Source organism: Emydura macquarii, unplaced genomic scaffold, assembly GCF_026122565.2.
Source record: "Emydura macquarii macquarii isolate MOO-44397 ecotype Brisbane River unplaced genomic scaffold, CSIRO-AGI_Emac_v2 contig_378, whole genome shotgun sequence".
NCBI classification, from domain to species: Eukaryota; Metazoa; Chordata; order Testudines; family Chelidae; genus Emydura; species Emydura macquarii.
This window is the reverse complement of record NW_027130515.1, coordinates 1181988-1209103: the sequence shown is the minus strand read 5'-3', so window position 1 is coordinate 1209103 and position 27116 is coordinate 1181988. Positions and strand designations below refer to the sequence as shown.

Below are 27116 nucleotides of genomic sequence, written 5' to 3'. Positions count from 1 at the left end.
CCAGCGCCAGGGCTGCGGAAGACGGAAGTGCGCGCGCGGGCCGCCGCGTGGTACGTCAGTTCCGGAGAGTGACGGCGCTGCGGGTCAGAGGCGGCAGCAAAATGGCGGCGCCTGAGGAGCGGGAGCTGACGGCGGAGCAGACCGAGAAGCTGCTGCAGTTCCAGGTACCGGCCCGCGGGGCAGCCGAGCTCCCGGCCCCGCAGTGGCGGGAGGAGGCCGGGCCCAGCCGGCTCCGACCTTCCCGGCGGGGCTTCGGAGGCCGCCGCCCCTCCCGTTAGGGGCCCCTAGCGCTCTCGGAGCGGCTCGCTGAGCCCGGCGGGGGCGAGCCGGGCCCCGCCCGAAGGAGCTAGAGCGCGGCCCGGGCCGGTGCAAGAGCTGAGCCGTTTATAGGGCGCCGCCGGTCACGGGGCTGGGCGAGGGGCCGGGGCCGGGGGGAGGGGACCGCACTTGCACGTTAAGGGGCTGGTCTGCTGGGGCCCAATAGCTGTGCAGCCCTCGGGACAGGGACCGGGACATCGCCTACCCCTGCCCCCAGTGCCCGGGCACAGCGCCCCCCCTAGCCCTCCAGGGAGCGAGTGCATTGCTCGCCCCATTGCAGCCCCCCCACTGCTCCTGGGGACGGGCTCCGGCTGCCTGGGCTGGCAGGCGCTTCGGGGCCGGGACTTGCCTGTTTGCTTGTTCTGCAGCGTGCCATGGACACTCCTGCTGGCTTAGAACTGGTGGACTCCGATTATTGGTTGTGAATGAGTCAGTGCACCTGCCTGCAGGAAAACCTTCTCGGACTGCCCAGCCTCCTTAATTACAGGCTTGGAAATTCCTTGCATACTTGCTAGTGGTGAGGGGGAAGCTCTCCCTGGTGGGACTAAGCAGGCATTTTCTCTGGAACTTAATCATTCACTTTGTCAAATAAGTTTCCAACCCTGTGTTTTGAAGATCCATGCATTTTTTTTTTTAAAGTCCAGAACAGATCCTTGTGATACTGTAACTGACCTGTACATCACAGACCATAGAACTTCAGCCAGTAATCAGCCACAAGTTATGTTTGAACTACTCGATTTTGTTCTGTATAGGTTCTTCTGCTACATTCCTCCTCATAGCATATAAGCCTAGTTATATGTGATTAGCATGTAGCTCTAGGACATCTCTTGTAGAAAGATATCCAGTCTTGTTTTAAAGATCGTAAGTGGTCACCTTCCAAATAGGATTGATTGCAATCTTGTCCTGCTGGATTTACAGACAACCCCAGCACTTCTGCTGCAGCTTCTAAGCTTTGTTCATCAGCAAAGTGGCAATTGAGAAACTGGTTAGTTTAATTGCTGCTATTCAGAACCCTGTTGGCAGCAATGAAACTACAGTACAAGAAAGACTTTGAAAATTACATTGATTAATAATAATATATTCTATTGGATGCTGTTTTGCAAATCCATAAACAGTCAGAGTATTGGAACTATTGCCCCTGGACCTTGTTGATGGTCTCTTACCCCCACCTTCCCACGTTTCATATCCACCTTTAGCCAATATTGTTTAGTAGATGTTTCAAATCCTACCGCTACTTTGCATTTTGGTAGCACCTTGCCACTAAGGAGCTTGGTGCTTCATGAATCTTAATTTACAGGGGGAGAATTAGTTAATATAATTATTCTCATTCTGTAAAGGGGAACCTGAAGCAAGGTGAGGCATAGTGACTTGCCCAGTGCCATGCATGAAGTATGTGATTACTTAGATTAGGTTCTGGTCCATGACTGGGGCTCCTGTGTGCTACTGCAATACAAATAATAAAGTCTGTGTCCGAGTGGGAAATGAACCCTGAAGTGATTCTTTCAACTTTAATTTCAGTTTGTTTTTTGGCCAAGAAATTGCTTCTATTTTAAGTCAAACATAAATATGCATGGTAACTTATACACCAAAATGATGTGAACAGCATTTAAAAATTGCCTTTCTAGTGATAAGGATTAAAACTTCCCTAGCCTTAAGCCATCTAAATTATTCAGAATTTAAGTTTTAATTTATACATTAAAAAAAAATCTAGCCTCTGTAAATAGCCTTCCAAATATGAAGCTTTCACTTAAACATTGGCATTGTGTTCCTAAATCTTAAGGCAGAGAGCATCAGCTTCTCTGCAACTGCTCTGATCAGTTTCACTGCTTCAAAACCCTGAGGGCAGCAGCAAAATGGTCAAGAATCAGGTCTGTTTCATGCTGCTGCTTTAGAATGCTATTAACAACAGAAGAATGGACTAGCAGTATTCATAAGGGAGAAGGAGAATGACTTAAAAAAAGGTTGGGGTATGACATTGAGACCTCCTCCTTCTCCTGCTTTGCAGCAGCCAAGTGACTCTGGGTCAGGGTGGAGAGAAGAGGAGAGGAAGACAGCTACAGCCAGAGGAGTTTCAAATTTGTAAGATCCATACTAGCCAGAGGCTGATATGAAAGATGAAGTCCTCTAGCAGGCTTCATAGCCAGAACCATCTCCCTTCTCAGCAGCTGGAGATACAAGAACTGGCTTTTCGCTAGGATTGCCCCCGGACCTCATTGGTGAGGTCCCTACTCTCATCTTTCATATTTACGCCAGTAGGTTTGGTCCTCTGTTTAGATATTGGGTAACTTTTCAACCTCTGGACTTTTGCCCTATATTTACAAATACTTCAAGGATGGTGAACTCATGCAGCATTGTATAAATGTGTTTTAAGAAATTGTAAACATTTTTGCTAGTTACAGATTGGTAGATGCCCCAAAGGATAAATTTCACAAACCAGACAGCAGCCAGGTTGGAGTGTTTCTGAATAGTCTATCCAGTGCTGTGAAAATATAAAGCATAGGAAGTAATTTATATTGCACCATATGCTTACAAGGCAGTTTATACCCACCCACCCACCCTGCTTACCATGTAAGAAAACACAATATAGACAACAGTTAAGGAGACTGGGGTGTATGTGGAAATTGAGAGAAGGTATCTGGCAGATGACCTAGATACTGTTTCAGTCATAGGGACAGAATGAGAAAGGCATAGAGGTAAGAGTGGGTGAAGCAGCTAATGGAGTTGGAAGGAGTATCTAAGAAGTGCTATATATTATGGCTTGATGGAATTGGGAAAAGCATGAAGGAAAAGAAATCAAGGGCTTTTGTATCCTTGAGTTGTCATGTCCTATACTGTAGGAGCAAACAGAAGGTTCTTAATTTGTTTTTTGGTCGAGGGCTGTTTTTTGGGACATCTGTAGAGAAAAGCTGGATGTGAGTAGGTTTGGGCAATCTAGAGAGAGATGGAATTCTGTTCGTTAGGAGCTAAAACAGAAGGTGAGGCTGCTTTTGTAGAATTTCATTATTGATCTCTGTTCATTATGGCATTTCTGGCCTGATTCTCAAACTTCTGTGTCCTAGTGTAATGATTGTTGAGCATTGGCTTTCCTCTGCAGATACAGATTGGGCTAGTTTCTGTTGTGATGAGAAGAAATTTGCTTTCAAAACTATAGTGTCACTCAAAAAAAAAAAAAAAAAAAAAAAAAAAAAAAAAAAAAAAAAAAAGGGGGGGGGGGGGGGGCAATGAACCTACCTGTCATCTAAATTAATTAAGAAAAGTAAAATAGTGGCATGCAGACTAAAAGGAGCCTAAACATCTCTTTAGTTTGAGGAGTGGGGAGATATGAAACTTGTTAGCAAATGGCCTCTGACACTTTGGGCATCACCATACATATTAAAACCCTTGATAAACATACTTGTAACTTGCAAAGAAATTATCTTCTAAAAAGATTTGGGAAAGGCTTTTGTGTTGCTAGAAGTCAGATGCTCTTCGTCCTTGGAAACATAATTCTCTGGAATTTGGCAGTGGGTTGGGAATTAACAGTAGTGCCAGTTATAAGGATGCATGGGCTTGCATCTTTTATGTGATGTGTTTCAATATTTGAGTCGGCCAGAGAAAGAGCAATTTCCTTAAAGCCTTAATATACAAAACCCCACAATTTTATGCTTGTAGAACTGACCTCTTGAGCAAATATGCCACTAAAACATTGAAATTCACTACTCACTGCTTTGGTCTGAGAAACTTTCAGTATTTTAATCTGTAACTCAAAGCTGAAGGGAACAGATTATTGCTTCACAAAGCAGCTTCAGTCTATTTTCTTAGGGTTCTGTATCTTATATGAGAAGTTGAAGTGGTATATGGGAGACAGATGTTGAACTTTCTAGATGCTTGTTTTTAATGGGGCTTTTGTGGTTCTTGGTATTTCAGTTTTTAAAGCTTCTGTTTATCTATTGAATTCAGCTTCTTCTGGGCCCCCATTTTAGGTTGTGAGTCTGTTTGCGAGTGCTGGTTTACTGGGATTGTCTTCTTTCTTATCTCTTTATATTTGTCTAAAGGTGGAGTAAGGAGTAAAATGAATTGAGGAAAAAAGGACAAGACCTGGTGAATTCTGAGAGAGAAACAGTACATAGATACTCTGGTGATGAAAAGTATAGAGAACTCTGAGGCAGGGACACAGATACTAAAGCAATTATAGTAATAAAGAGGAAAATTATGGGTAAGTGGAATTGTTTGAAAATGTAACTTAGGCTCTTAAAACTAAAGTCTAATAAAACGTGCTTTTTCTTACATGTAGATAGTGCAACTTGCAGGAAAACCCTTATGTGATTAATCTCGTACAAATTCACATAAAAGATTGGAATTTAAGGCTGATTGCAACTAAAGAGTGTTGGTTACTTCAGGTTTCTAACATGGTCTTGCTGGCTATTGTAAAAAAAAGGGTTTGCTGTTAATACAAAGGTCCCTACAAGCTATATGGAAACTGTATAATACTTTGCCAGCAAGAATGATCTAAATATGGCTCTTGATTGACAGTTTGAACTGTAGTCATACAGGGCCTTAACATTTAGTGGAAGACTATTTTCAAAGTCAAGAAGATGATTTAAACATCTCTGAACTATGTTACCTCCACATTGGAACATGGTAGTAGAAATAGTGTTGTTTAACAAGTTAATGCCAGTACCTGAGGTTGCATGTACACAGGCAGTTTTGGGGGGAACCTCCCATGGCTGCACTACCACCTATATGTCTCCACTGGTTGTAACAATGGTGCGACTACTAATGCAAATTGTGGTAAAAATGTTGTACACTGGTCTACACTAATGCTCCCACTGAAGATTGTAGATAAGGCCTGGAATAACACCAAGAACACAACTGTCATACTTCAGTGATGGTCAGTGAATAGTGTTGTGAATTAGCACTCACCAGAACATACACATATCTAACCAGCTCTGTAAGCCCCTTTGCAAATATTATAAAGGTCAACATTCTTTAAAGCTAATAGAACTTAGGTAACAAACTGTGGTGTATATTTGCTTTTCATCCTAAAACTGCCTTTGTATTTTACATAACTTAAAAAGAAGAGAATGTTCTGTCGGAGCAGCCAGTCCTGTTAACAGCACCCAGCAATGATCCTGATCTGTAGAGGCAAAGGTGTGAAAACAAGTTTCTGAATCTTGTAAATATACAATCACTAGCAGCATTTCAGGACTATTAAAAGAGGTGGTGATCAGGAGCTATACAACATATGCTATTCAAAGGCTTTCATGCTCCATTGTAAAAACCCAAATGCCTGGACAAATAGCAGGCACAGGGATAAAGTATGTGCTTGTGTCCACTCAGGTCCAGTGCTTTGAAAAGGCATCCAGAATGTACATTCAGTGAGGCCTGGTCTACACAAGAGGTTCTCAAACTGGGGAGGTGGGTGGGGAGGGGAGGTCACAGAATGTATTCTGGGTGTGAGAGAGACGCTTTAGGGAAAAAAACTTACCATGCGCATTTTACCCACAGCTGTGAATTACTAGAAAAGCTGATTCCTCCAGACATATCAGGTCCTCAGATGACACTGTGCTTTTGTCTTTAGATGGCACTGTGCATTTTGACAGATTTCTGTTAAGCTTGCATAGCATGCTGCAAAGTTATTGCCATCTGTACATTAATCTGTTTGCTATGATGCAGTGTGCACATCTAATTGTAAGCATGGACCACAATTGCAATTTTGCTTTTGCTCTTATTACAATGAAGCATTGGCTCATTCATGCAATAGAAAATAAAACAACTCAAGTGAAAAAACAAAGAAGCCAAAACTGATTGAAGTGAAGCACCACCATATACATCAGGCATGAAGTGGAGAGTGATCAAATAACTTTGAGGATTACTAATCTACACTACAACGTTAGGTCGATGTAAGTCACCTGGCGACAACCTAGTTGTGCATGTATCTACCGTGATTATATTTTTGTATTTCTGCTATCATTGAGTGGTGTCAGGCTAATGAGGAAAGCTAATCATTCTGAATGACCATGAAGTCTCCTGAGTTGAAAGACAAACTGAACTGCTGTATTCTTCTAACTCTAGGTGCTTGTCTTCACTTACCTCCGAGATTCAGCAGCAGTCGACCGGAGTTACGCAAAAAACTTGCATAACTCCCGTCGACTTCTGTGCTTCCGTTCTGCGCGCCGTCTTCATTGCACTGCGCCACTTGAGAAGGTGGTCTTAGTACGTCAATTTCTAGATCAACTGAGCAGGTCTTCGCCGACCACTCAGTCGATCCAGATAAGTCAGTTTGCTGCCGTCAGTGAAGACATAGCGTAGAAAAGGTCCAGTCTTGTAGCTGTGGCAAAAAGCAGACTGGGGTAGTAAGAGTGCATAGGAGCAACGGAATGCTGATTTGGTCCAAGTGCTAAATCTCAAGCCCTGGTCTGGTTTACGAGGTGAATTAATAGTTGGGGGAGAATCCAAAATGTTAGAGTGTAAGGAGAAAAATCTCAGGTTCCTAAAACAGATGAGCCATCTATCTTCAGTTCCTTGACCCTCCATACATTCTGAACTGGACAGCCAAACATTTTCAAGAGGAGCTGACAATCTGTGAAAAGATACAAGTAACTTGGTGGGATAGGAAACAAAATGAAACAGGAATAGCAAGAATGGACAGGTGTGAAAGGTGCACAGGTGTAGAAAATGGATGGCTGTAACTGGGGACTGCCTAAAGGGATTTATATCCAATTACTACTCCACCTTCACAGACACAGCATGCTGCCTCTTGCAGTAAAGCCAGGCCATCTTATGTGACAGGTTGCAGAAAGCAAAGGCTCCCTAGACCTGGCCAAGTTTCTGTAAGGCTCAAAATCAAGATAGGAAACCAAACTTAACCAAAAATGTTATCAATTATTGAATGAGAACTGAATTAGTGAGAGCTTGTCTTGCTATTCAACAGAATTGGGAGTCCAAATGGTAGTCATGATCCTCCGTACATTTGGCTAACTAACAATTTCTCTGTATCTCAGACGGCTTCATCTGTGATCAGTCATGTGCAGTGTAGGCATAAGGGGCTGTCACACCAAGTAGCCATGTCCTCTATGCTATTGGCCACCTTCTAATTGCAGATCCTCACAGCATCTTAGTAGGTATCCCAGCACGCCCGATTCCTTAGCAGCTCGAGATAGGAGTGGAGAGCCTGGGCTTTTCACCAGAGTATTTCCCATGGACTTCACTGACATTGTGACATTTCTTTAGTCTCTATCTTTGGTCAGCAGGTTTGATCCCAAGGCTTGGAGATGTCCACTAAATTTTTCAAGCCACATGTGATAGGAAAGAAACTAAAATAGTCTATGCAAAGAGAAAGTCAGGCCAGATCATGAGCTACTTAATTTCAATAAACTTTGACTTTGCAAGCGATCTCCTTGTTGAAGGGGTTGGTACAAGAAAGGAGGCAGAATGGGACACAATGGACTCTGGCTTAAAACAGTCAATACGCTTTGGAAGGGATAACAACTAAAATGAATCATGTTCTTCTCTTGCCACTCACCTTCCTGTAAAATAATTACTACTACAAATATCAGCTGTTCCAGGGGCTTCCAGTTTACCAAATAGAACAAGATTTTCCTACTGTATTTATTTTGGTTTTGTTTTTTAATGGATCAGAAGCCAACGTGGCTTTTTTCTATTTACTTTTAGGTTTGTGCACCAAGATCACTTAATGATGTCACCCATAATATGCATAACTTTCACTGATTGCTTCAAACAGTTGTTTCTACAGGGCTAATGGTAGCACATTTAGGGTTTTCCAAAAAATCTATTCATGTGCTCAGATACCGTGGTGATGGGCACAGTCTAAAACCCTACCATGTAATTTAAAGGAGGTTTCTAGTGGGGGCGTGTGGGGAGTGATTTATTTCTCTGGGATGGTGACAGGAATGTTCATTTTAATCAAAGATTTTTTTTTTCCCTCATCCAAAAATTATACTAACTTGGTATTTTATAGTATCAGATGCCTATATCTATTTGATTTCTTGTGCAGAAGTTTTGATTAGTAAGGACTGAAATTGTGCTTAACTGCTATTGAATGAGTACTGAGAGCCCCAGTGGCTCTGCGGCCTGTAGGCGGTGGTTTGGTGTTTTTTGCACAAGTATTGAGTTTCATGTTGCATTGTAATAGCTCCCAGACTACTGCACTGGGCAGCACAGAATGGGGAGGAGGTGAGCAGCCCTCAGTGGTGAAAGAACAGGTTCAGGATTATTTAGAAAAGCTCGACACGTACAAGTCCCTGGGGCCAGTTGCAATGCATTCGAGGGTGCTGAGGGAATTGGCTGATGTGATTGCAGAGCCATTGGCCATTATCTTTGAAAACTCATGGCAATCAGGGGAGGTCCTGGACGATTGGAAAAAGGCAAATCTAGTGCCCATCTTAAAAAGGAGGAGGAGGAAGATATGGGGAACTATAGACCAGTCAGCCTCACTTCAGTCCTCAGAAAAATCATGGAGCAGGTCCTCAAAGAATCCATTTTGAAGCACTTGGAGGAGAGGAAGGTGATCAGGAACAGTCAGCATGGATTCAGCAAGGGCAAGTTGTCTGACCAACCTGATTGCCTTCTGTGAAGAGGAGACTGGCTCTGTGGATGTGGAGAAAGCGGTGGATGTGATATACCTTGATTTTTAGCAAAGCTTTTGATATGGTCTCCCCACAGTATTCTTGCCAGCAGATTAAAGAAGTATGGGTTGGATGGATGGACTATAAAGTGGATAGAAAGCTGGCTGGATCATTGGGCTCAAAGGATAGTGATCAACAGCTCCATGTCTAGTTGGCAGCTAGCATCAAGTGGAGTGCCAGAGGGGTCGGTCCTGGAGCTGGTTTTGTTCAGTGTCTTTATTAATGATCTGGAGGATGGGGTGGATTGCATCCTCAGCAAGTTCACGGATGACACTAAGCTGGGGAAAGTGGTAGATACAGTGGAGGGTAGGGATAGGATATAGCGTGATCTAGACAAATTGGGAGGATTGGGCCAAAAGAAATCTGATGAGGTTCAACAAGGACAAGTGCAGAGTCCTGCACTTAGGATGGAAGAATCCCATGCACTGCTACAAACTGGGGACCAACTGGCTAGGCAGCAGTTCATCAGAAAAAGACCTGGGGGTTGCAGTGGATGAGAATCTGGATAGGAGTCATCAGTGTGCCCTTGTTGCCAAGAAGGCTAATGGCATATTGGGCTGCATTAGTAGGAGCATTGCCAGCAGATCGTGGGAAGTGATTATTCCCCTCTATTTGGCACTGGTGAGGCCACATCTGGAGTATAGTGTCCAGTTTTGGGCACCTCAGTACAGAAGGGATGTGGACAAATTGGAGAGAGTCCAGTAGAGGGCAACAAAAATGATTAGAGAGCTGGGGCAGATGACTTATGAGGAGAGGCTGAGGGAACTGGGCTTTAGTCTGCAGAAGAGAAGAGTGAGGGGGGATTTGATAGCAGCCTTCAACTACCTAAAGGGGTTTCCAGGGAGGATGGAGCTAGGCCATTCTCAGTGGTGACAGATGACAGAACAAGGAGCAATGGTCTCAAGTTGCATTGGGGAAGGTCTAGGTTGGATATTAGGAAAAACTGTCACTAGGAGGGTGGTGAAGCACTGGAATGGGTTACCTAGGGAGGTGGTGGAATCTCCATCCTTAGAGGTTTTTAAGGCCTGGTTTGACAAAACCCTGGCTGGGATGGTTTAGTTGGGGTTGGCCCTGCTCTGAGCAGGGGGTTGGACTACATGACCTCCTCGGATCCCTTCCAGCCCTCATCTCTGATTCTATGTTTAGAGTGCTGTATCTTTGTAACCAGGATGACCATGTACACTACAGCATATACTGTAAAGCTGAAAAATGCCACATCTTCAATAATATCACTCATTTCACCTGAATTGCTTTACAGTTGCAATGAATTGTGACTGAAGTAAAGGATTTGAAGGATGGCTCATGGCTTCCCTCACTCCCTGTTAGGGAGGAGCTCTGGGGGGTGACATTTGTGTATATTGATTTTTAGGAGTAGCCTCCCATTCCTTCTAGGGTGGAAGGGAAGGCTCACAGGTAGTAAGGCTTATTGGATTTCTCAGTTGGGCTAAAAGCCAGTAATGGGTAAGATCCTTACCTAACTTGCAGACGTGCTGAGAATTACTTAGCATTTGGAGAATGTCCAGTATAAGAGTTCAGCATTTCACAGAAGAAATAAGAATACTTCCAGAAGTTGCTTGATTTTCAGGAGCAAGAGCTGGAAGTGTTCAGTGCTGAATTGGGAGAGGAAGCTTTTTAAACCAAAGGTTCTGGTTATTCATTTTGTATTATGGTAACACCCGTCTGTTCAAATACAGCAATGAACTATAGAAACATTACACTTCTTTGGCACTCATCCGTTGGGTTTTTTCCCTCCTTCCCCAGGACTTGACTGGCATCGAGTCAATGGACCAATGTCGTCATACCCTGGAGCAACACAACTGGAACATAGAGGTACCCGTTAAAATTATACTTGGGGCACCTTTCTTTCCAGCTACTTAGATGAAGAGTCTGAATGATTATAGGTCTCTCAAAGTAGAATTTCGTCTCTTAAAGGATCCTTATAATGGCATGAGTAATTATAATCGAGGTTGTGTTATAAAACCATCATGCTTACACTCCGAAATTCATCTGCAAAGCTCCTAAATAGTCTCCTGAGCAATGTTTTTTCCTTTGCTTATTGTTAAGAATCTTGAGTGGTCTCATTTAATTGTGGTAGTTCACAATTTCCATTCATATTGAGTTGTGCATTGAATTGAGATAGTATCCCCCAGTCTGTCTACACTGCAGTTCTTTATCTCATATTCCTTTTCTCTTGGTCTCCCAAGTGTAAATCAGGAAACACATACCTAGTGGATGCATTCAGACCTCGCTAATGTTACTGACCCCCCAGAGTCTGGTCTATGTCCCAGCCTGTAACCAGTCCCTTGGAAGTGACCACTTTACTGTGCCAGGTCCCAAGGATATGCATGGTTCCAGGGGGCAGGCCCATGGACTCCAAGACACACAAACTGGACCCACCAAAACTGGACCTTCAGGCATCATAAATCCCTTTCTGTCTTCATGGCTCCCTGCAACAAATCCAGCCCATCCAGACTCCTGCGAGAGGCTTGTACTGTGCCCCTTCAGAAAACAATACTCTCAGTGAGTATTTGCAGCTACCCACGTGGTCTTTTTCAAAACAAAGTCACCTGGCGTACAGAATCTGAAAGCCTCAGGCTAGCAAAGAAAGGCAAAGGTTAAGAGAGAATTCAGCCTGGCCAATGCCAGACCAGGGCTCCCTTCAACAATGTTGCTATCAAAGCTGTATTAACTCTCTTCCTGTCTCTGTCCCTTTCTCCTTCCTCCCAGGCAGGTGAGTATCTCTCCAAAGGCCAGCTCTTAACCTAGCCACATGACACTTTCCCCTTTGTTCTCTACCTGAGGCCCTTGCTCTGCTTTCCTGCAGAGGGGTTGGGGGAAATCTCTTCCTCTTGGCTGTTGGTTGCTAGGTGTGAACGTCCTGGCCATGGGGTTCCCATTGTCTTTCCAGATCCTCTGTTGTTATGGGTTGGTTTCAGCCAGTCCTTCAAGGACCCAAACAGGTATGTGTTGCACACACCTCATGTCCTCTGCTCTTTCCAAAGAGCTTTTTAACCCTTCACCCTCTGTGCATAGCAATGCAAAGCACACAGGGACACTGAAGCACACAGCATCCTAAAAATCCTAAAAATATTACCAAAATTTCCATTTCACCACAGCTATGAACTGAATTAAGCCCAATCACAAATGCTGCATAGCTTCTTATTATTACCACTTCAGTCCGTTACAGTGAAGCTGCCAAAATTATTTTTCTGCCATACTGAATCTTCATGATCTTATCTAGTTCTTTTAGGAACCCAGTTAGGCTTTTGACCTTCACAACTTCCCCTGGCAAGGAGGTCTACAGGCTGACTGTGCATTGTGTGAAGAAATACTTTCTTATATTTGTTTTAAACCTGCTGCCTATTACTTTCATTGGGTGACCCCTGGGTAAATAACACTTTTTCTCCATACCATTCATGATTCTATAAACCTCTATCATATCCCCCTTTAGCGGTCTCTTTTTCTAAACTGAACAGTCCTAGTTTTTTTAATCTTTCCTCATATAGAAGCTGTTTCAGATCCCTAACCATTTTTGTTGCCCTTCTTTGTTTTCCAATTCAAATATATCTTTTTTGAGAAGGGGTGACCAGAATTGCATTCAGTATTCAAGGTATGGGTGCGCCAGGGATTTAGATAATGGCATTGTGATATTTTCTATTTTATTATCTATCCCTTTCCTAATGGTGCCTAACATTCCATATATGACGTCCTGCCATTGCCTGCATTTTTTCCTATACTACCACTTTGAGCCCCTAGACTGGGACTTAGGGCTATGCACAGATCATTTGTTTGGCACAGCTCTCCAACTGTACACACCGTGTAAGCTCAGTGTTGTACAAATATGAGGCACCTTGGAAACACCTAGCCTAGAAGCTGGCAGCAGTTACTTTATTTTGTTGTTAAGTTGCCCATGCCCAGTTCTCTAGGCACAGGGACAACTAACACCGACCACAAATTTCAGAATGGAACCAGTGTATTTTCTCTAACCTCCATGTATCCATTGCAACTTCTGATGGGCCCCTTTTGCTGCACCTCCTATAACAGGCAGCTGTACAGGACCGGTTGAATGAGCAAGAGGGTGTCCCAAGTGTCTTCAATCCACCTCCATCCCGGCCGTTGCAGGTCAATACAGCTGACCACAGGATCTACAGTTATGTTGTTTCAAGGCCGCAACCAAGGGCAAGTGTTTGACTTGTTTGGGTTTGTCTCTTCGTGTGGAATGGGTGATCTCTCTGAAGAAGCAAAGGAATACACCAACAGGGAAAGGAACTCTGTTTCCTTAGCAGATTTGCTATCTTGTTTCTAAATATTTTCTCTTGAAAGCTACAAGCAGTGCTGCTCTCTGGGCAGAACTGTTCTTCCCCCCTCCATTATTACTATGGACATTTTCCTTTCTAGTATTTTTCACAGTACACGGCAAACTCCTTCCTGTCCATATAACTTGGAGTCAGGTCAGAGCAGAACTCCAACTCAGCTGTCCCAATTCAATTCAAATGAAAATCTGTTTCCTGCTGTCTTGCTGTAGGATGGTCTGTTTGCCTGACAGCCTGCTGAACTGATGCTGTGTGTTTTATGTATGCTAGTAAAAGATGTCAATTTGCTAGACTGCAGGTTAATAATACGTAGCACTTGTATAACATTTCAGTCTTCATAGAACCCCTGTATGATGAACCAAGTGCTGTTTTCCCTATTTCACAGTGAGGGGAAGTGAGATGGAAGGTGAAAGCCCAATTTTTTTAAAGTGGCCACTGACTTTGGGTGTCTAAAACGTCTGAGGTTGGGCTCTCAAAGTGAGGCACCTATCGGTGACCACTCAGAAAATCTGGCGTAAATGATTTGCCCAGGGTCACACAGCAAGTCACTAGCTTGCAGGCCTGTGTCCAGAGCACTAGACCACACTGTCTATTTCATGTATATTGCGCATGTTTGATGCTGGATGGAGGCATATCTGCACTACTCTCTCTCTCTCTCTCTCTCTCTCTCTAAAGCGGTAGAAATCAATACCTAACTCTCTGTTTGTTTGTAATTTCAGGGCCTGTTGGGATGGGGTTACTACTTGATAATGCTTCCATTCCGATTAACCTATTACACGTTACTTGATATATTTAGGTAAGTACTTTTTTGGGCAGGCAAAATCTAACTCCAAGTATGGCTGTACTGCTTTTGGCTGGAACTTTCTGCTAAGTTTAATAAGACATCAAGTTTTATATTAATCAAATAGTTACTTACACATCCAAAGTTCTCTGTAGCATTGCATGGTTTCTATGTCTTGGAGACCTAGAACATGACAGTTAATAATGAATTAATGTAGTTTAGCAGAAAATAGATTTCAGATAAGTATTATCTTTGAGAATTTATGGAGGATGGGTGAGGTCACAGAGGACTGGAGAAGGGCAAATACTGTATCTGTCTTTAAAAGGGGGAACAAAGAGGACACGGAATTATAGACCAGCCAGCCTAACTTCAATACCTGGAAATATACTGGAATAAATTATTAAACAATCATTTTGTGCGCACCTAGCGGGTAATAGGGCTATAAGGACTCGCCAACATGGATTTGTCAAGAACAAATGCCAAACCAACTTAATTTCCTCCTTTGACAGGGTTGAGTCTAGTGGATGGGGGGGAAAGAGTAGATATGATATATCTTGATTTTAATAAGGCTTTTGACACAGTCCCATGTGACATTCTCATAAGCAAACTAGGGAAATGTGTCTAGATGAAATTAATATAAGGTGGGTGCAGAACTGGTTGGAAGACCGTATTCAAGAGTAGTTATCAAGGATTCGCTGTCAAACTAGGAGGGCTTATCTAGTGGGATCCCACAGGGGTCAGTCTTGGATCTGGTACTAGTCAATACTTTCATTAATGTCTTGGATAATGGAGTGGAGAATATGCTTATAAAATTTGCAGATGACAATAAACTGGGAGGGTTTTCAAGCAGTTTGGAGGACGGGATTAGAGTTGGAAATGACTGACAAATTAGAGAATTGGTCTGAATTCAACAAGATGAAATTCAGTAAAGAGAAGTGCAAAGTACTTCACTTAAGAAGGAAAAATCGAATGCACAACAACAAAATGGGGAATAACTGGCAAGGTGGTTGTATTTCTAAAAATTATCTGAGGGTTATAGTGGATCACAAATTGAATATGAGTCAACAGTGAGAGGCAGCTGTGAAAAAGGTTAACATAATTCTGGGGTTTATTAACAGAATGTCATATGGAAGGCGCCTGAGGTAATTGTCCCTCTACTCAGCACTGGTGAGGCCTCAGCTGGAGTACTGTGCCCAGCTCTGGGTGCCACAATTTAGGAAAGATGCGGACAAACTGTAATAAGTCCAGAGGAGAGCAACAAAAATGATAAAAGGTTTAGAAAACCTGACCTAGGTTGAAAGGATAAGAAAAAAAGGGGTGGCCTGTTTAGGTTCGAGAAAAGAAGACCAAGAGGATACCTGATAAGTCTTCAAATATGTTAAGGGCTGTCATAAACAAGACAATGATCAATTGTTCTTCATGTCCACCGAAGGTAGGACCACAAGTAATGGCCTTAATCTGCAGCAAGAGAGATTTAGGTTAGATATTAGGAAAAGCTTTTTAACTATAAGGGTAGTTAAGCTCTGGACTAGGCTTCCCATCATTGGAGGTTTTTAAGAACAGGTTGGAAAAACTCTTGTCAGGGATGGTCCAGGCTTACTTGGTCCAGCCCGCTGTGCTGAGGCAGGACTTGATGACCTTTAAGGTCCCTTCCAGCCCTACGATTTTATGATTCTATTCCTAGCAGTGTTGTATGAATCTGTAAAGGAAACAAATATATTTAATCCCAACTCAAAATCAGGATGACACTTGCAGTCCAACAATATTAAACAGTGGAGACTAAACAAGGAATGAGCACACTTATTAATATCTATTGAGGTATGGCCAAAGGTTCCCCTCAGGACCACCATCCCATTGTGTTAGGTGCTGTATTAGCATGTAGAATAACACAGTCCCTGCCTAAAGAGCTAAGACAGACAGCAGAAGATAAACAAGATAAGTAAAATAATAAAGGTATATAGCTTGTAAATTACGTTACTTTAAAGATTTCTGCAAACCACACACACCCTTTTTCCATTTCTCCTGGTGCCCTGATCACATTTCATTGCTGTCCCAAAGGGACCTTCTTCATTCTGCCCACCCTATGATGTAGTTGGGTATGGTGTTAAGAGGGGATGAAGAGGAAGTCATCAGGTGGGGGCTGTTGAGATAGAATGTCCAGTGGGCCTGCCCCTTCTCTCCCCCGTGCCTTCTGGCCATTTCTCCAGGATGTGTTGTATTCATTTAGACAATGTATGGGCCCAAAAAGTCAAAGATGTTACCATGACTGTATCACTGCCCAACACTTAACAGTTTTAAACAAGGTTTGGGATTTGGTATACAGAGACTTCAGCCTGCTTAGTACCATGGCAAACACACTGGGAAATACATGCCAAAGGCTAGAAATGCATTAACTGAAACACCCAAAAGGAAAAGAAATCAAAACAAGGCAAAAAGCATTGAAACTGAAATAAACTGAGTGGTTATGCAAACTAACTTCATCAAAACCTATCCAAGTCCTTTTTTTGAGAGGATTAATATTGTTTAAAGTCTTGTATTCAGTCAGTCTGTCTCACTGGTGCAACGATGATGGTGAAGTGTCCCCACTGGAGTATCAAGGTCTGGGTGTCACAGTAAAAGAAAAATCCTTCCACCACAGCTGCTGTGGTGATAGAAGTTGCTTTCCTTTTTCTCCCTCATCATTCCTCTTTAAGGACCCCATGAAGGATGGTGGGTGGAGTGGTCCATTTTGCCCACCAATTAGACCTAATTTCAGAAGCACCAATTTTGGTCCATTGATTTTGAGTCTCCTATTCATTTTGTTTACCAGTAGTAATTAACACAGTCCTTGAGGGGGATCTGTAGACTCTCTCTTTAAATTAATTCAGTCTCTTCCCCATAAATCTCTCTTAAACAATCCTATGTAATGAGTCTTTGTGACAGTTCATGGACCTTTACTTACTTCCCACTGGTTAGGCTCCCAGGGAAAGTGGGATTAACCGCTTTACTAAACAAGGCTTGCTACAGCATAACACTGCCTCATGTGCTCCAGTGAACTGAGCAGATTGAAAGCTACCTGATGCCAGGTAACTTATAAATAATTACTCTGAGCCAGTTGTTGTTACACTAGATTTGTGTTTAAATCTTGGAGGCTGTAATTATTTGCTCCCTGGGGTAATCTCCTTTTCCAGCAGCTCCCTAAAATAAACAGTACTGCATTAGACCCTCAGTTCTGGAAGAGACTTGTCCTGATAAATTTCATGTGGATTGCCAGCCAATATCAGACCAATGATCCCTTCTCTCTGGCTGTGGCTTATACCTGATGTTTCAGAGGCTGTTGAACCACACACACACACACAATACCACCTGGCCAGTTATGCAATGCTGCTCATGGAGGGAGTGCAGGTGAAGAAACCCTTCCTAATCTCTGGCAATCAGGTGATGCCTTGGAACATGGAACTTCATCTGGGTAGGTTTTCTCTAAGGGCTCATCACTGTGGTCTCAAGATGGAGTAGTCCATGCCTTGGTTGTAACTGGTGACCAGAAAAAGTTCTTCAGACAGTCAGGAAGCTGAATTTCCAGTATCCTTTGCTTTTCTCCTAGGTGTGCTCTGCGTTTTATACGCCCTGATCCTCGTAGTAGGGTCACGGACCCAGTGGGTGACATTGTTTCGTTTATTCATATGTTTGAGGAAAAATATGGGAGGCTACACCCTGTCTTCTACCAGGGAACATACAGCCAGGTCAGTACAGCATGTTGGTGCAAAGGTACGTGGGACTGTCTTGCTGACACTACCTGGCACACTGGCCCTTAAGAGGAACGGCAAAAGCCATTTGACATTTAGAAAGTCCAGTACTAATGTTCAAACTCAGTAACAAAGTAACTGAGATCTTGATTACGAGTCTATTAGAAAATTGAATCCATTCCACTGCAGGTATTTGCCACGGTGGGATCTCTGCCAGGCTAGGTGACGTGCCAAACAACTAACGCTGGAAAGAAAAGCTGATCTTACAGTTCCTCAACTGTCTCTGTGGTTCTGAAGCCCACACCTTCTTTCATTCTGCTAGTATTGGTTTTATAAGTTGACATAGTGGGCCAAAGTCTTTCCTGATGTACACCCCATTGGAAGTTACTGGGTCTGCACTGAGGTGTAAGTCTGGGCAGAATTTAGCCCAGTAACTTCAGAAACTTGGGGAAGGGACACCTTTGAATACATGAGGTAAAAGGACAGAACAAATCCATCTTTTAGATTTGGGTGATGGTTCTTCCAAGAAGAAGAGGAACTCCCTAGCCTATCTGTCTCCCCCCACCTCCGATCAGTCCCAGCCCCAATACATACAAATTCCTTTGTTGTGGCAGTCCCTTCCAGCAGGCAGCTGGATCAGCATTTCTTCGTGAGTGCCAGAGAGCATTGCAGAGCCTTTATCTCCTTAGCACCACTTTGGGGCTGAGGTCATTCTCTGTCCCTGCTCTCCTGGGAACAAGGGTCCATGCTTAGAACCTAGCCTAATTGCCCCATAGCAACCAGAAACTCGGGGCCAATTAAACAGAGTCCATCGTCCACTTACACTGCTGGCCTTACTGAGAAATGCTCAGGCAACTACATAAGTGAAGTGTTTCAGCAGAGAAGGGGGAAGTTACAGAGGTCATCTTAACAACTTGTTTCAATTGATCTGTTCTGAAGATTGGATCCTATATCATCCAAATAAAAAATGGAGTTAAACCGCACATGATTCTGGGCCATGAGAGTCCTACTGGAGTCTGGGCCAGAGAAATTTTCCTATGTAACTGGGTGTGCAGTACTTTGCTCAGCATTCTGCTGACAAGGAATAGCGAGGAAAGCACAATCAAGATTCCTTTCTCCTGCATCTGGAAAATTTGCTGGGCACACTGGTATGACGAGAGATCTGGCATATTCTTCCTCTGTTGCATGCTTTTCAGTTAATACCAAATTAGATTGAAAACTGGTTTCCCTGGTAATCTGCCTCTGACGTGCCTGTTTCACTCAAATACCAATGCTGCAGCAGTCCCAATGCTCTGGGCCCCTCTAACTCCAGGTTTGCTGTGCTTCTTCCCAAGGCGCTGAATGACGCTAAGCGGGAGCTGCGCTTCCTGTTGGTTTATCTTCACGGTGATGACCACCAAGACTCAGATGAATTCTGTCGGTAGGTTGGAGAGAGTTTTCTTAAATAACTGTCTGTTTTGGACACAGCTTCATGTCTGCAATCTCTTCTCTTCCTCCAGCAACACACTATGTGCACCTGAGGTGATCACCCTCATCAACACTAGGATGCTTTTCTGGGCATGCTCCACAAACAAACCGGAGGGGTACCGAGGTGAGCGTCTCCCCCTGCTGAACACTTCCTGTTTCTTGGTAACTCTGGAATAAACAGATTGTTATTGCAGACAATCTGTGTCTGTTCTGCAGGGATGATGATTTCCCTGTGCTAGGGAGTAAGTGATAGGTCCCGGAGACCGCCCTGTGATACCCAACTATGCTGAGTGGAGCAGGGCCAATCCATACCACATTCTGCATAACCGAGGACATACCCTATCTAGACTAATATTGTAGCCATGGAGACTTCTCCTCCTAACACTGGCTGTTTCACAACCCTACCTGAGCAGAGTTAGCTGCTCTCTTTGCAGTAAACGTGCTGGCTTCCTGAAGTGGCCCTGGCATCGGACAAGCAGGTGCCTAAGCACCACCACGCTTGACAGTGGTTTGAATTGTGCTGATGGACACAATGGCCACAGGTGATTTCTTTGGGGGCTTTTCCCCTAATTTCTCAGAGTGGTCCTCCTTAGGAGTGGATGTGAGGTGAGAATATCCCCTATTAGTCCACAGTTCGGCTCTGCATCATGCCACTAATTGTAACATAAAAATCCTTTCAGATCAATTGATACCTGTTCTTTAGTGTGCCTGGGAGGGGCTGTGCTGAACAGTGGCTGAAAGAGCAGCTTCTCTGGTAGTGTAGATCCTTCATGGCCCGCAGAGTGAGCCACTGGGTCCAAGAATTGAACCTGGATATCCCCCTGGGCATTGCAGTGGGACTGCCAGGCTACTGAGCCCTTGGAGGTGTCACTTGCTCAGTAAGAACACCTGACGTCTGTCTTGGCTGATATGCTGTGTCTTAGCTTTGCTGATTTACAGGTCACCTTTAAAAAGTGACTTGTACTAGCCATAGGATCTAAAGCTATGTCTCTGTGTCTCGCAGGACAGTGGCAGTGGAAGCTGCCCACCTCTGGAGACTTGGGGAGGGAGGCAGTGCTATTCTTATGACCCATTGGCCTCTCTGTTGGGACTGCCAGCAGTGATGGTGGTTTCTGTGCATCTCCCAGTGTCCCAGGCTCTGCGTGAGAACACGTACCCATTCCTGGCCATGATTATGCTGAGAGATCGCAGAATGACGGTGGTGGGACGGCTAGAAGGCCTCATCCAGCCTGATGACCTCATTAACCAGCTGACATTCATCATGGATGCCAACCAGACGTACTTGGTGTCCGAGCGCCTGGAAAGGTACTAGGCTGAGAAGTGTAAGCCCCAGTAATGCTTCCCTGGTGGCTCTGGGAGTTCCCAGCAGAGTGGGTCCCATCTAACTGAGGGGGGCTGCACTTCGTTCTGCAACGCACTCACCTTTAAAATGGAAAGGCTGGCATGTGCTGCAGATCCCAGCATGTAAAGCTCCATGCTGAGCTGGACGTTCAGGCGACGTGGCGTTCTGGGAATTGAGGTCTCCACGGCAACATCAGTGGGCTCAAGACAAGGAACCACAGTCTGCTCCGTTTTCCTGGGGTCTGGGGCAGCCCTGGAGCCGCTTGCACCTTTCAGGCAGTCTGGAGGCAGCTGGGCTCTCAGACAGTGGCTAGGAGTGTACCGGATGCAGGCATTTCAGCCAGAGTTCTGCTGATCCCTTCAGCCAGGCTTATACGAGGAGCTGCCTGCCATGGCCTTCCAGCTCAGGGTGGCTGTGCTGTTGAGCGAAGGCTGCTGCCTCGCTGACGTGCCCTCCAGGTATTGATGTGGGCTCATTCAGGCTGTGAACTGACAGGACACCAGCTCAGTGTCCCTGGCCCCGAGTCAGCACACACTAACACACTGTGCCTTTCTGATGCCAGACCTGTGGCCTTCTAATGAGTCAGGAATGGGGTAAAGAAATAAGGGAGTCGCTATCCGCAGCAGAGGCTGCGGGGCAGAGCTTTCTGGTGCAGCGTGCGTGACACCTGCCCAAGCCGCATCCCTTGTTTGTGCATTGATTCAAAGCCAAACGCTTCTTTTTGCTTGCCTTAAGTCGAGGCCATCTCTGCCAGGGACTAGTCATGCTAGAGAACTCAGCCTCTCCTTCGGTAGCTTGAAACATTCGGCCCCAGAACGGAACCTTCCGTGCTGTCTGTGAGCTCCTCCTTCAGCAGTGTTAGTGTTCCCCTTGCCGTGCCGGTGCCCTGCCTACGTTTCTGGGTGTGGTGGTATTAACCGCCCCTCAATCCCTGATGTTTGCAGGGAAGAGAGAAACCAAACTCAGGTTCTGAGGCAGCAGCAGGATGAGGCGTACCTGGCTTCCTTGCGGGCGGATCAGGAAAAGGAACGCAAGAAAAAGGAGGAACGGGAGAGGAAGAAGAGAAAGGAAGAAGAGGTGCAGCAGCAAATGCTAGCAGAGGAGAGACGGCGACAGGTGAGAAGGAAGTGGGCCTGGGGAGCACAGCAGCAATGCTGCTACTGCTGCTTCCTGTTGGTTTTTGCTAGTATCCCACTCCACTACTTCCTCCCTTCATGGGCGGTGTCCTTAACTTAGCCTGCCCCAGGGTTCCCAGTCAGGCGCTGAGTTCATACAGTCCTGCATCGATTCTTCCGTCCTGCTCTGGAGCTTCCTGGGGCCCATTGTCTCCCATGCAGGACATGCTATGCCTGAGCCAGCTCTATACAACCCTGTTGCTCTGATCTTCCTTGTTGCTTTTCAGACTCTGCAGGAGGAGAAGGAGCGCAAATCAGAATGCCTCCCGCCAGAGCCTCACCCCGATGACCCACAGAGTGTTAAGATCATTTTCAAGCTGCCCAATGATTCCAGAGTGGAGAGGCGATTCCATTTCACACAGTCATTAACGGTGCGGCGGGTGCAGGGGCGGAAGGTGTTGGATGTCTAGAGAGCAGCAGCAGAATCCCAAATTCTCAGGCTGGCTGGAAAGCCTGGGGGTGGCCACGAGGTCACCTGTGCTAGAGCCGCAGTAGGCAGAGGTGATGTGCTTGCATGAGGGGGGAGGGTAACCGCACTTGTCACTACTGGGCGTGATCCAGCGGGCAGGGAAGTAAGACGAGTCAGAGCAGAAATACAGCATAATGTCACCTCCTCCCCTCCTCTGCCTGCCGCTTCTCAGCAGATGTGCATGGGAGGGCCTGAACCTGGGCTCTGGTTTCCCAGGAGGATGGAGACAAGCTTCTGGCATGCTTCAAACATGCTCTTGAGAAAACCCCTGTCCGTAGTGGGCGGTCTTGTTCTGTGTCCTAGTGCAGGGTTCACGCTGTGATTCTCTTTAATGTTTGACATTCTGAATGCTCTGAATGGTCAGAGATTAGTGGCCCGGCCCGCACACCAGCTGGGCGTTTTAGCGTGCCTCCCCCAGGGCTGCAGAAGCTACTGTGTGCTGCTCTTCTGTTGGCAAATGCCTCTGCGTCCCTTCCAGGTGATCCATGACTTCCTCTTCTCCTTGAAAGAGAGCCCTGAGAAGTTCCAGATTGAGGCCAACTTTCCTCGCCGTGTCCTGCCCTGCCTCCCTACAGAGGAGTGGCCCAACCCACCCACGCTGCAGGAGGCTGGACTCAACCACACGGAAGTTCTCTTTGTTCAGGACCTCACGGACGATTGACACTTTTCCAGAACACAATGGAAGGAGAAATTCAGATTATTATAATACAATATTTTTTTTAAAGACTGCTGCGTACAAATGAGGGATCAGAGACCACGTCACCTGCGCCAGCCACGTTGTGTGTCTGCACTGGTGTGAGAAAGCAGGCGTGATCCATGGCTCGCCCACTCCCATGCACAGTCATCCCCTTACCCTTGAGGGCAGAGAGGGAGGGGTGCCAACATTACCCCTCTGGCCTCCCCAGGGAGGGGCAGAAATGGCAACTCTTGGTCAATATTGCTTTTATCGAAAATACTAGAACCCCACCGCCTTGCCGTCTTGTGAAGATTTGATACGTTGCTGCTCCTGGTGGCCAAAGGACACTGCACCTGTGAATGGGTTGGGGGCCTGCCTGTGCGGGGGAGGAGGGGAGGGATGGACAGAATTTCTTCAGCTTCCCACTGTGTATAAACACCTTCCTTTTAATAGTTCTCTTGCTTTGTAATGACCAAAGGAGAATGGAGTTGACAATGGTATTAATTTTTTGATAAAGAGCTGGTTGAAGTTCTTAACGACATGGGATCTTGCCCCGGGTTCTTAGCCTGCGTAGTGTAATAAACTGCCTCTAGCGTGCCTGTGCTAACGCTTCCTGGTGTCAGTGCTTTACTCTCCACCCAGGCTGCTCCTAGCCCAGCTGGGGTGGAGCCAGTCCGCTCTAAACCACCCACTCTAGCGGGTGGAGGGCATGTGGAGGTGGCCTTTTGAGCTGGCTCTAATGAGCTACCTGCACACACCTGGAATGAATCTGGTTTTAGGCTGTGTGGGGCAAGGTTAATCTGGGTGCCTTGATTGTGGCATCTCATTCCTCATGGCTCCATTCACTGAGGAGCCGCCACTGCCTCTTCCAGGGCATGTGTCACTTCCAGTAGAATCTCAGGAGCCGGCTTCAGCAGCTACTAACGCGTATGAAAACGCTCTTGAAGAGGTGAGGCAATCCAGGAATTCTGGCTGCGCCGTGTCTGTGTGGCAACATGCAGTGCAAGCGCTGTCCCTGCATGCAGAGACGTGGCGGGCCTTGTCTGCTGGCTATCCAGAAATAAATGGGGCTTGCCTGGGACTGAACCATGCTGCCCAGCTGCTGCTTCTGTTCTCCGGTGCAGCTGCAGAAAGACCCCACCGCTATCTGTCTGAAAAGGAGGGCAGGCCTTCTTTTAGTGCCTCTGGCAGTCTGTGTTTGCCTGGGTGGGGGGTGATGCAGTGCATCTTTACTGCAGCCCCAGAGAAGCAGATACCAGCACCTTCCTTGGGCTGCATGCCTGGAAGCCCGATGCACGTAGAAGAGGTTTGGTCTGTAATTCTGTTTGAGGTCTCGTACCTGGCTCCCGCGTGGGGGTGCAGCATTCCCTCCTTCCTGGCATGCTGCCTTGCATCTGCGTGGGGAGCTGGGAACTGACCTTGAGGTGTCTGTGAGCCAAACAGGGCGATGAGAAACAGGGATGCAGGATCGGTTCCGTTCTGCGGGTGCTAACCAGACTCATTACAGCTGCAACTTACCTGCCCTGGTTTTGCTGTTTCCTCTTTCCCAAACACACTAGCCCCGGGGGAGCCCCTTGCTTAGGGCTCCCAGCACTGCCAGAGAAAATGCAGATTGCAGTCCCTTTCCTCCAGGGTCAGAGTTGTAAGAGGGAGACAGCTAAAGCTGGAGCCCATGTTTATAGTGGGGGTAGCAGCTGGGGCCTATGTTGCAGCCATTGCCCTGTTTGAGCTGCTCCGACCAAGATTAGCCAGGCCGTGTCCCAGAGCTTTGTCTCTGCTCGGGCACCGAGCTGCAGAGCTGCACTGGAGACTTGCTGAAACCCTCTTACGTAGTCACGGCTTTGCGCCTGTAAGCTGAGCTGAACGCTGAGGGGTCCAGGCAGGAGGGTTGTAAAATGCTTCACCTTCCTTCGAAGGGGTAAGAGCGGAGCAAAGGAGCGTTACTTAGCCCTTATGAAGAAGCCTAACCCATGTGTCCTCTTGATTGCAGGTATTCCTGCTGGGTGCTCCCTGGACCAGCTCACTGCTCGCTTTGGGCCCCTGCGGATAGTCTGTGGCTTGTCTCCAGAAAGGACCTGGAACTACAGGAGGGAAGGCAGCAGGAGAGCTGCCAGTGAAGTTGGCCCTGCGTTCCTCAGCTGCCCCACGGGCTGCATCTCAGCCAGGCATCCTGAAAACACTCCTGCATCTTAAGCACTGCTCTTTTTGCTGACGGAGCACAGACCCGGCTCCCAGGACCTTCCAGCCTATGGCAAACCTCCACTGGAGAAGTGTCCTAGGGCTTGCAGCCTGAGGTACTATCCACGGGGCCGGGGGGTGGATCAACCACCCAGCAGCCCTCGGGTGCTTTGTCCTAGCCGGCGTGGCCCAACTCCCCGGGCAGAGCGAGATTCGGGAAAAGTCGCCTCACCCCTCTTCCTTCCCTTGTTACTCCGGCGAGCAGCAAGGATGAGAGGAATAGTTACAGCAGCTCAGCGGTGCACCTGCAGCGCCAGGGCGAGGCGCTCAGGGGCTCTGCCAGCCCAGCACAGCTCCCCGTGCAGCTGCCAGGCAGGAGGTCCCCCCCATGTGGAGCTGTAGTACCGGTGCTGCTCCCCTGTGACCATGGGAGAGCAAACCAGGGCCACGTCAGGTGCAGGGGAGATGCCGCAGCTGCTGAAGGGCACAGGGGCTCCCACCTTGGCACAAGCTGCATTTCAGGGTGGGTGTATGCCCGCCGTGGCAGCCCTGGCCCGAGAGCTGCAAGGAGGGCTGTAGCGTGGAGCGGCTGTGCTCCTCCGTCCAGCATCCAGAGCCACTCACCTTTCCTAAAGGAGCCCCCAAGAGTTTGGGGTCAGCCGCTGGGCAGCTGGCTGTTCTGGACCAGCGCTGGGCCAGGCTGCGTGTGCACAGGGGTGTATGCCAGCCGGGTGGATGACGTCCTCTGCAGGATAGCCAGGGACGAAGCAGCTGGCCAGAAGTGCCAGCCCATGGGACGTGGGGGAAGACGGGAGAAATGCTGAAAGGAGGATGAGGAGCTGGTTAAAGGGGAGACGGCGGCTCACACTGGAAGGGAAACAGGCTGGAGGGAGGTTATCAGCGGAGTTCCTCAGGGATCCGTTTTTGGGACTAGGCGTGTCGTTCCTGAGCTTGGCACAAAGTGGGAGCGTGTTGTGCTGATGAAACGTGCAGCTGACACACAGGTGGGCAGGGCTGCCCGCAGGCAGGAGGAGCGCCCGGACTAGCTGCCAAGAACATCGGGCTGACCTCGAAAACTGGAGTAATAGAAATGGGACGAAACTTACTAGTGCGAAGCCCAGGCTCTTCACACCAAGAATCTTTGCTGGACGCTGGGGCCTTATCACCAGCAAGTGAGGGAGGAGGAGCAGGAGCCGGGGTTAGTGGTTGATCAGGGGGTGACAGGGAGCTGTCAATGGGGCCTGGCTGTGGAGAAGGGGAATGCAGCCGGCCGATGCAGCAGGTGAGGTACTTCCAGTAAAGACGGGGACGCGTTATACAAGGCAGAGCGAGACCTCCTCTGGCACGTGGGCGCAGTTCTGGTCTCCCATGTTCTGAAAGATGAATTCAAATTGGAACAAGGGCTGAGAAGGGCTCCCAGGCTGCTCCGAGGAATGGAAAACCTGCCTGCGGAGGAGACCCGGAGCTGGAGGTGCTTAGCCCAAGCACACGAAGGCTGCGAGGTGCTGTCACAAATATACGCCGGGGGGGAGAGGAGTTCAGTTCAGCGCCCCTGTGTGCAGGAGAAGAAGTGGATTTAAACTGGCCAGCAATCAGTGTAGGTTCAAAATGAAATGAAGGTTTCTAACCCTCAGAGCAGGGACGTTCTAGAACAGCCTCCTAAGGGCTCGGGGCTGGGTAAAACCCGAACTGGTTTAAGACAGCTTGACACGTGTGTGGCGGGGATGAGATGTAGCCACTCTGCGCCTGCTCGCAGCCAATCTCCCCAAGGGCCGGGGCTGGGACGCTTGCTGGGGAGGGGTCAGAGTAGGACAGAGAATTCTTTCCCAGGCCCCTGGCTGTCAGGTCTCCCCTTGCACTGAGCCGTGTAGTTGGAGTCAGGAAGGAATTTTTCCCCCGGTCAGAGTGGCAGAGACGCTGGGGTTTTGTCTTCCGCGGCAGTGCGGGGCCTGGCTCACTCGCAGCTTTAAGTGGCTTCTCTGTAACTTGAAGTCTTTAAACCAGGCTGTGCGGCCCTCAGTCACGCAGCCGGAGGCTAGGGGTCT

At 47.0% G+C, this 27116-nt stretch overlaps 1 protein-coding gene across 4 annotated transcripts; it reads left to right on the top strand.

The window, feature by feature from the left end:
• The first annotated feature begins 29 nt into the window (after positions 1-29).
• On the top strand, positions 30-24601 carry FAF2 (Fas associated factor family member 2). Of its 4 annotated transcripts, XM_067535423.1 has the most exons (12): positions 4473-4513; positions 5376-5448; positions 10707-10775; positions 12990-13124; positions 13978-14054; positions 17623-17761; positions 19099-19184; positions 19264-19355; positions 20359-20536; positions 21518-21689; positions 21976-22119; positions 22696-24601. In XM_067535423.1, exons 3-12 carry the CDS (start codon positions 10728-10730, stop codon positions 22876-22878), a joined length of 1254 nt encoding a protein of 417 aa, XP_067391524.1. In that variant the 5' UTR covers positions 4473-4513; positions 5376-5448; positions 10707-10727; the 3' UTR covers positions 22879-24601. The 4 variants fall into 4 exon arrangements, with proteins under 4 accessions (XP_067391514.1, XP_067391541.1, XP_067391532.1 ...); XM_067535413.1 differs by lacking the exons at positions 4473-4513; positions 5376-5448 and adding an exon at positions 30-164; XM_067535431.1 differs by lacking the exon at positions 5376-5448 and having other exon boundaries at positions 3574-4513.
• Positions 24602-27116: the final 2515 nt, after the last annotated feature.

What these genes read in the sequence shown, in the direction of transcription:
- FAF2 (XM_067535413.1), top strand. Translation starts at nt 102, where the DNA reads ATGGCGGCGCCTGAGGAGCGGGAGCTGACGGCGGAGCAGACCGAGAAG. An exon ending in AGAAGCTGCTGCAGTTCCAG is followed by an intron (nt 165 to 10,706) that starts GTACCGGCCCGC and finishes CTCCTTCCCCAG; the next exon opens with GACTTGACTGGCATCGAGTC. An exon ending in ACCAGGGAACATACAGCCAG is followed by an intron (nt 17,762 to 19,098) that starts GTCAGTACAGCA and finishes CTTCTTCCCAAG; the next exon opens with GCGCTGAATGACGCTAAGCG.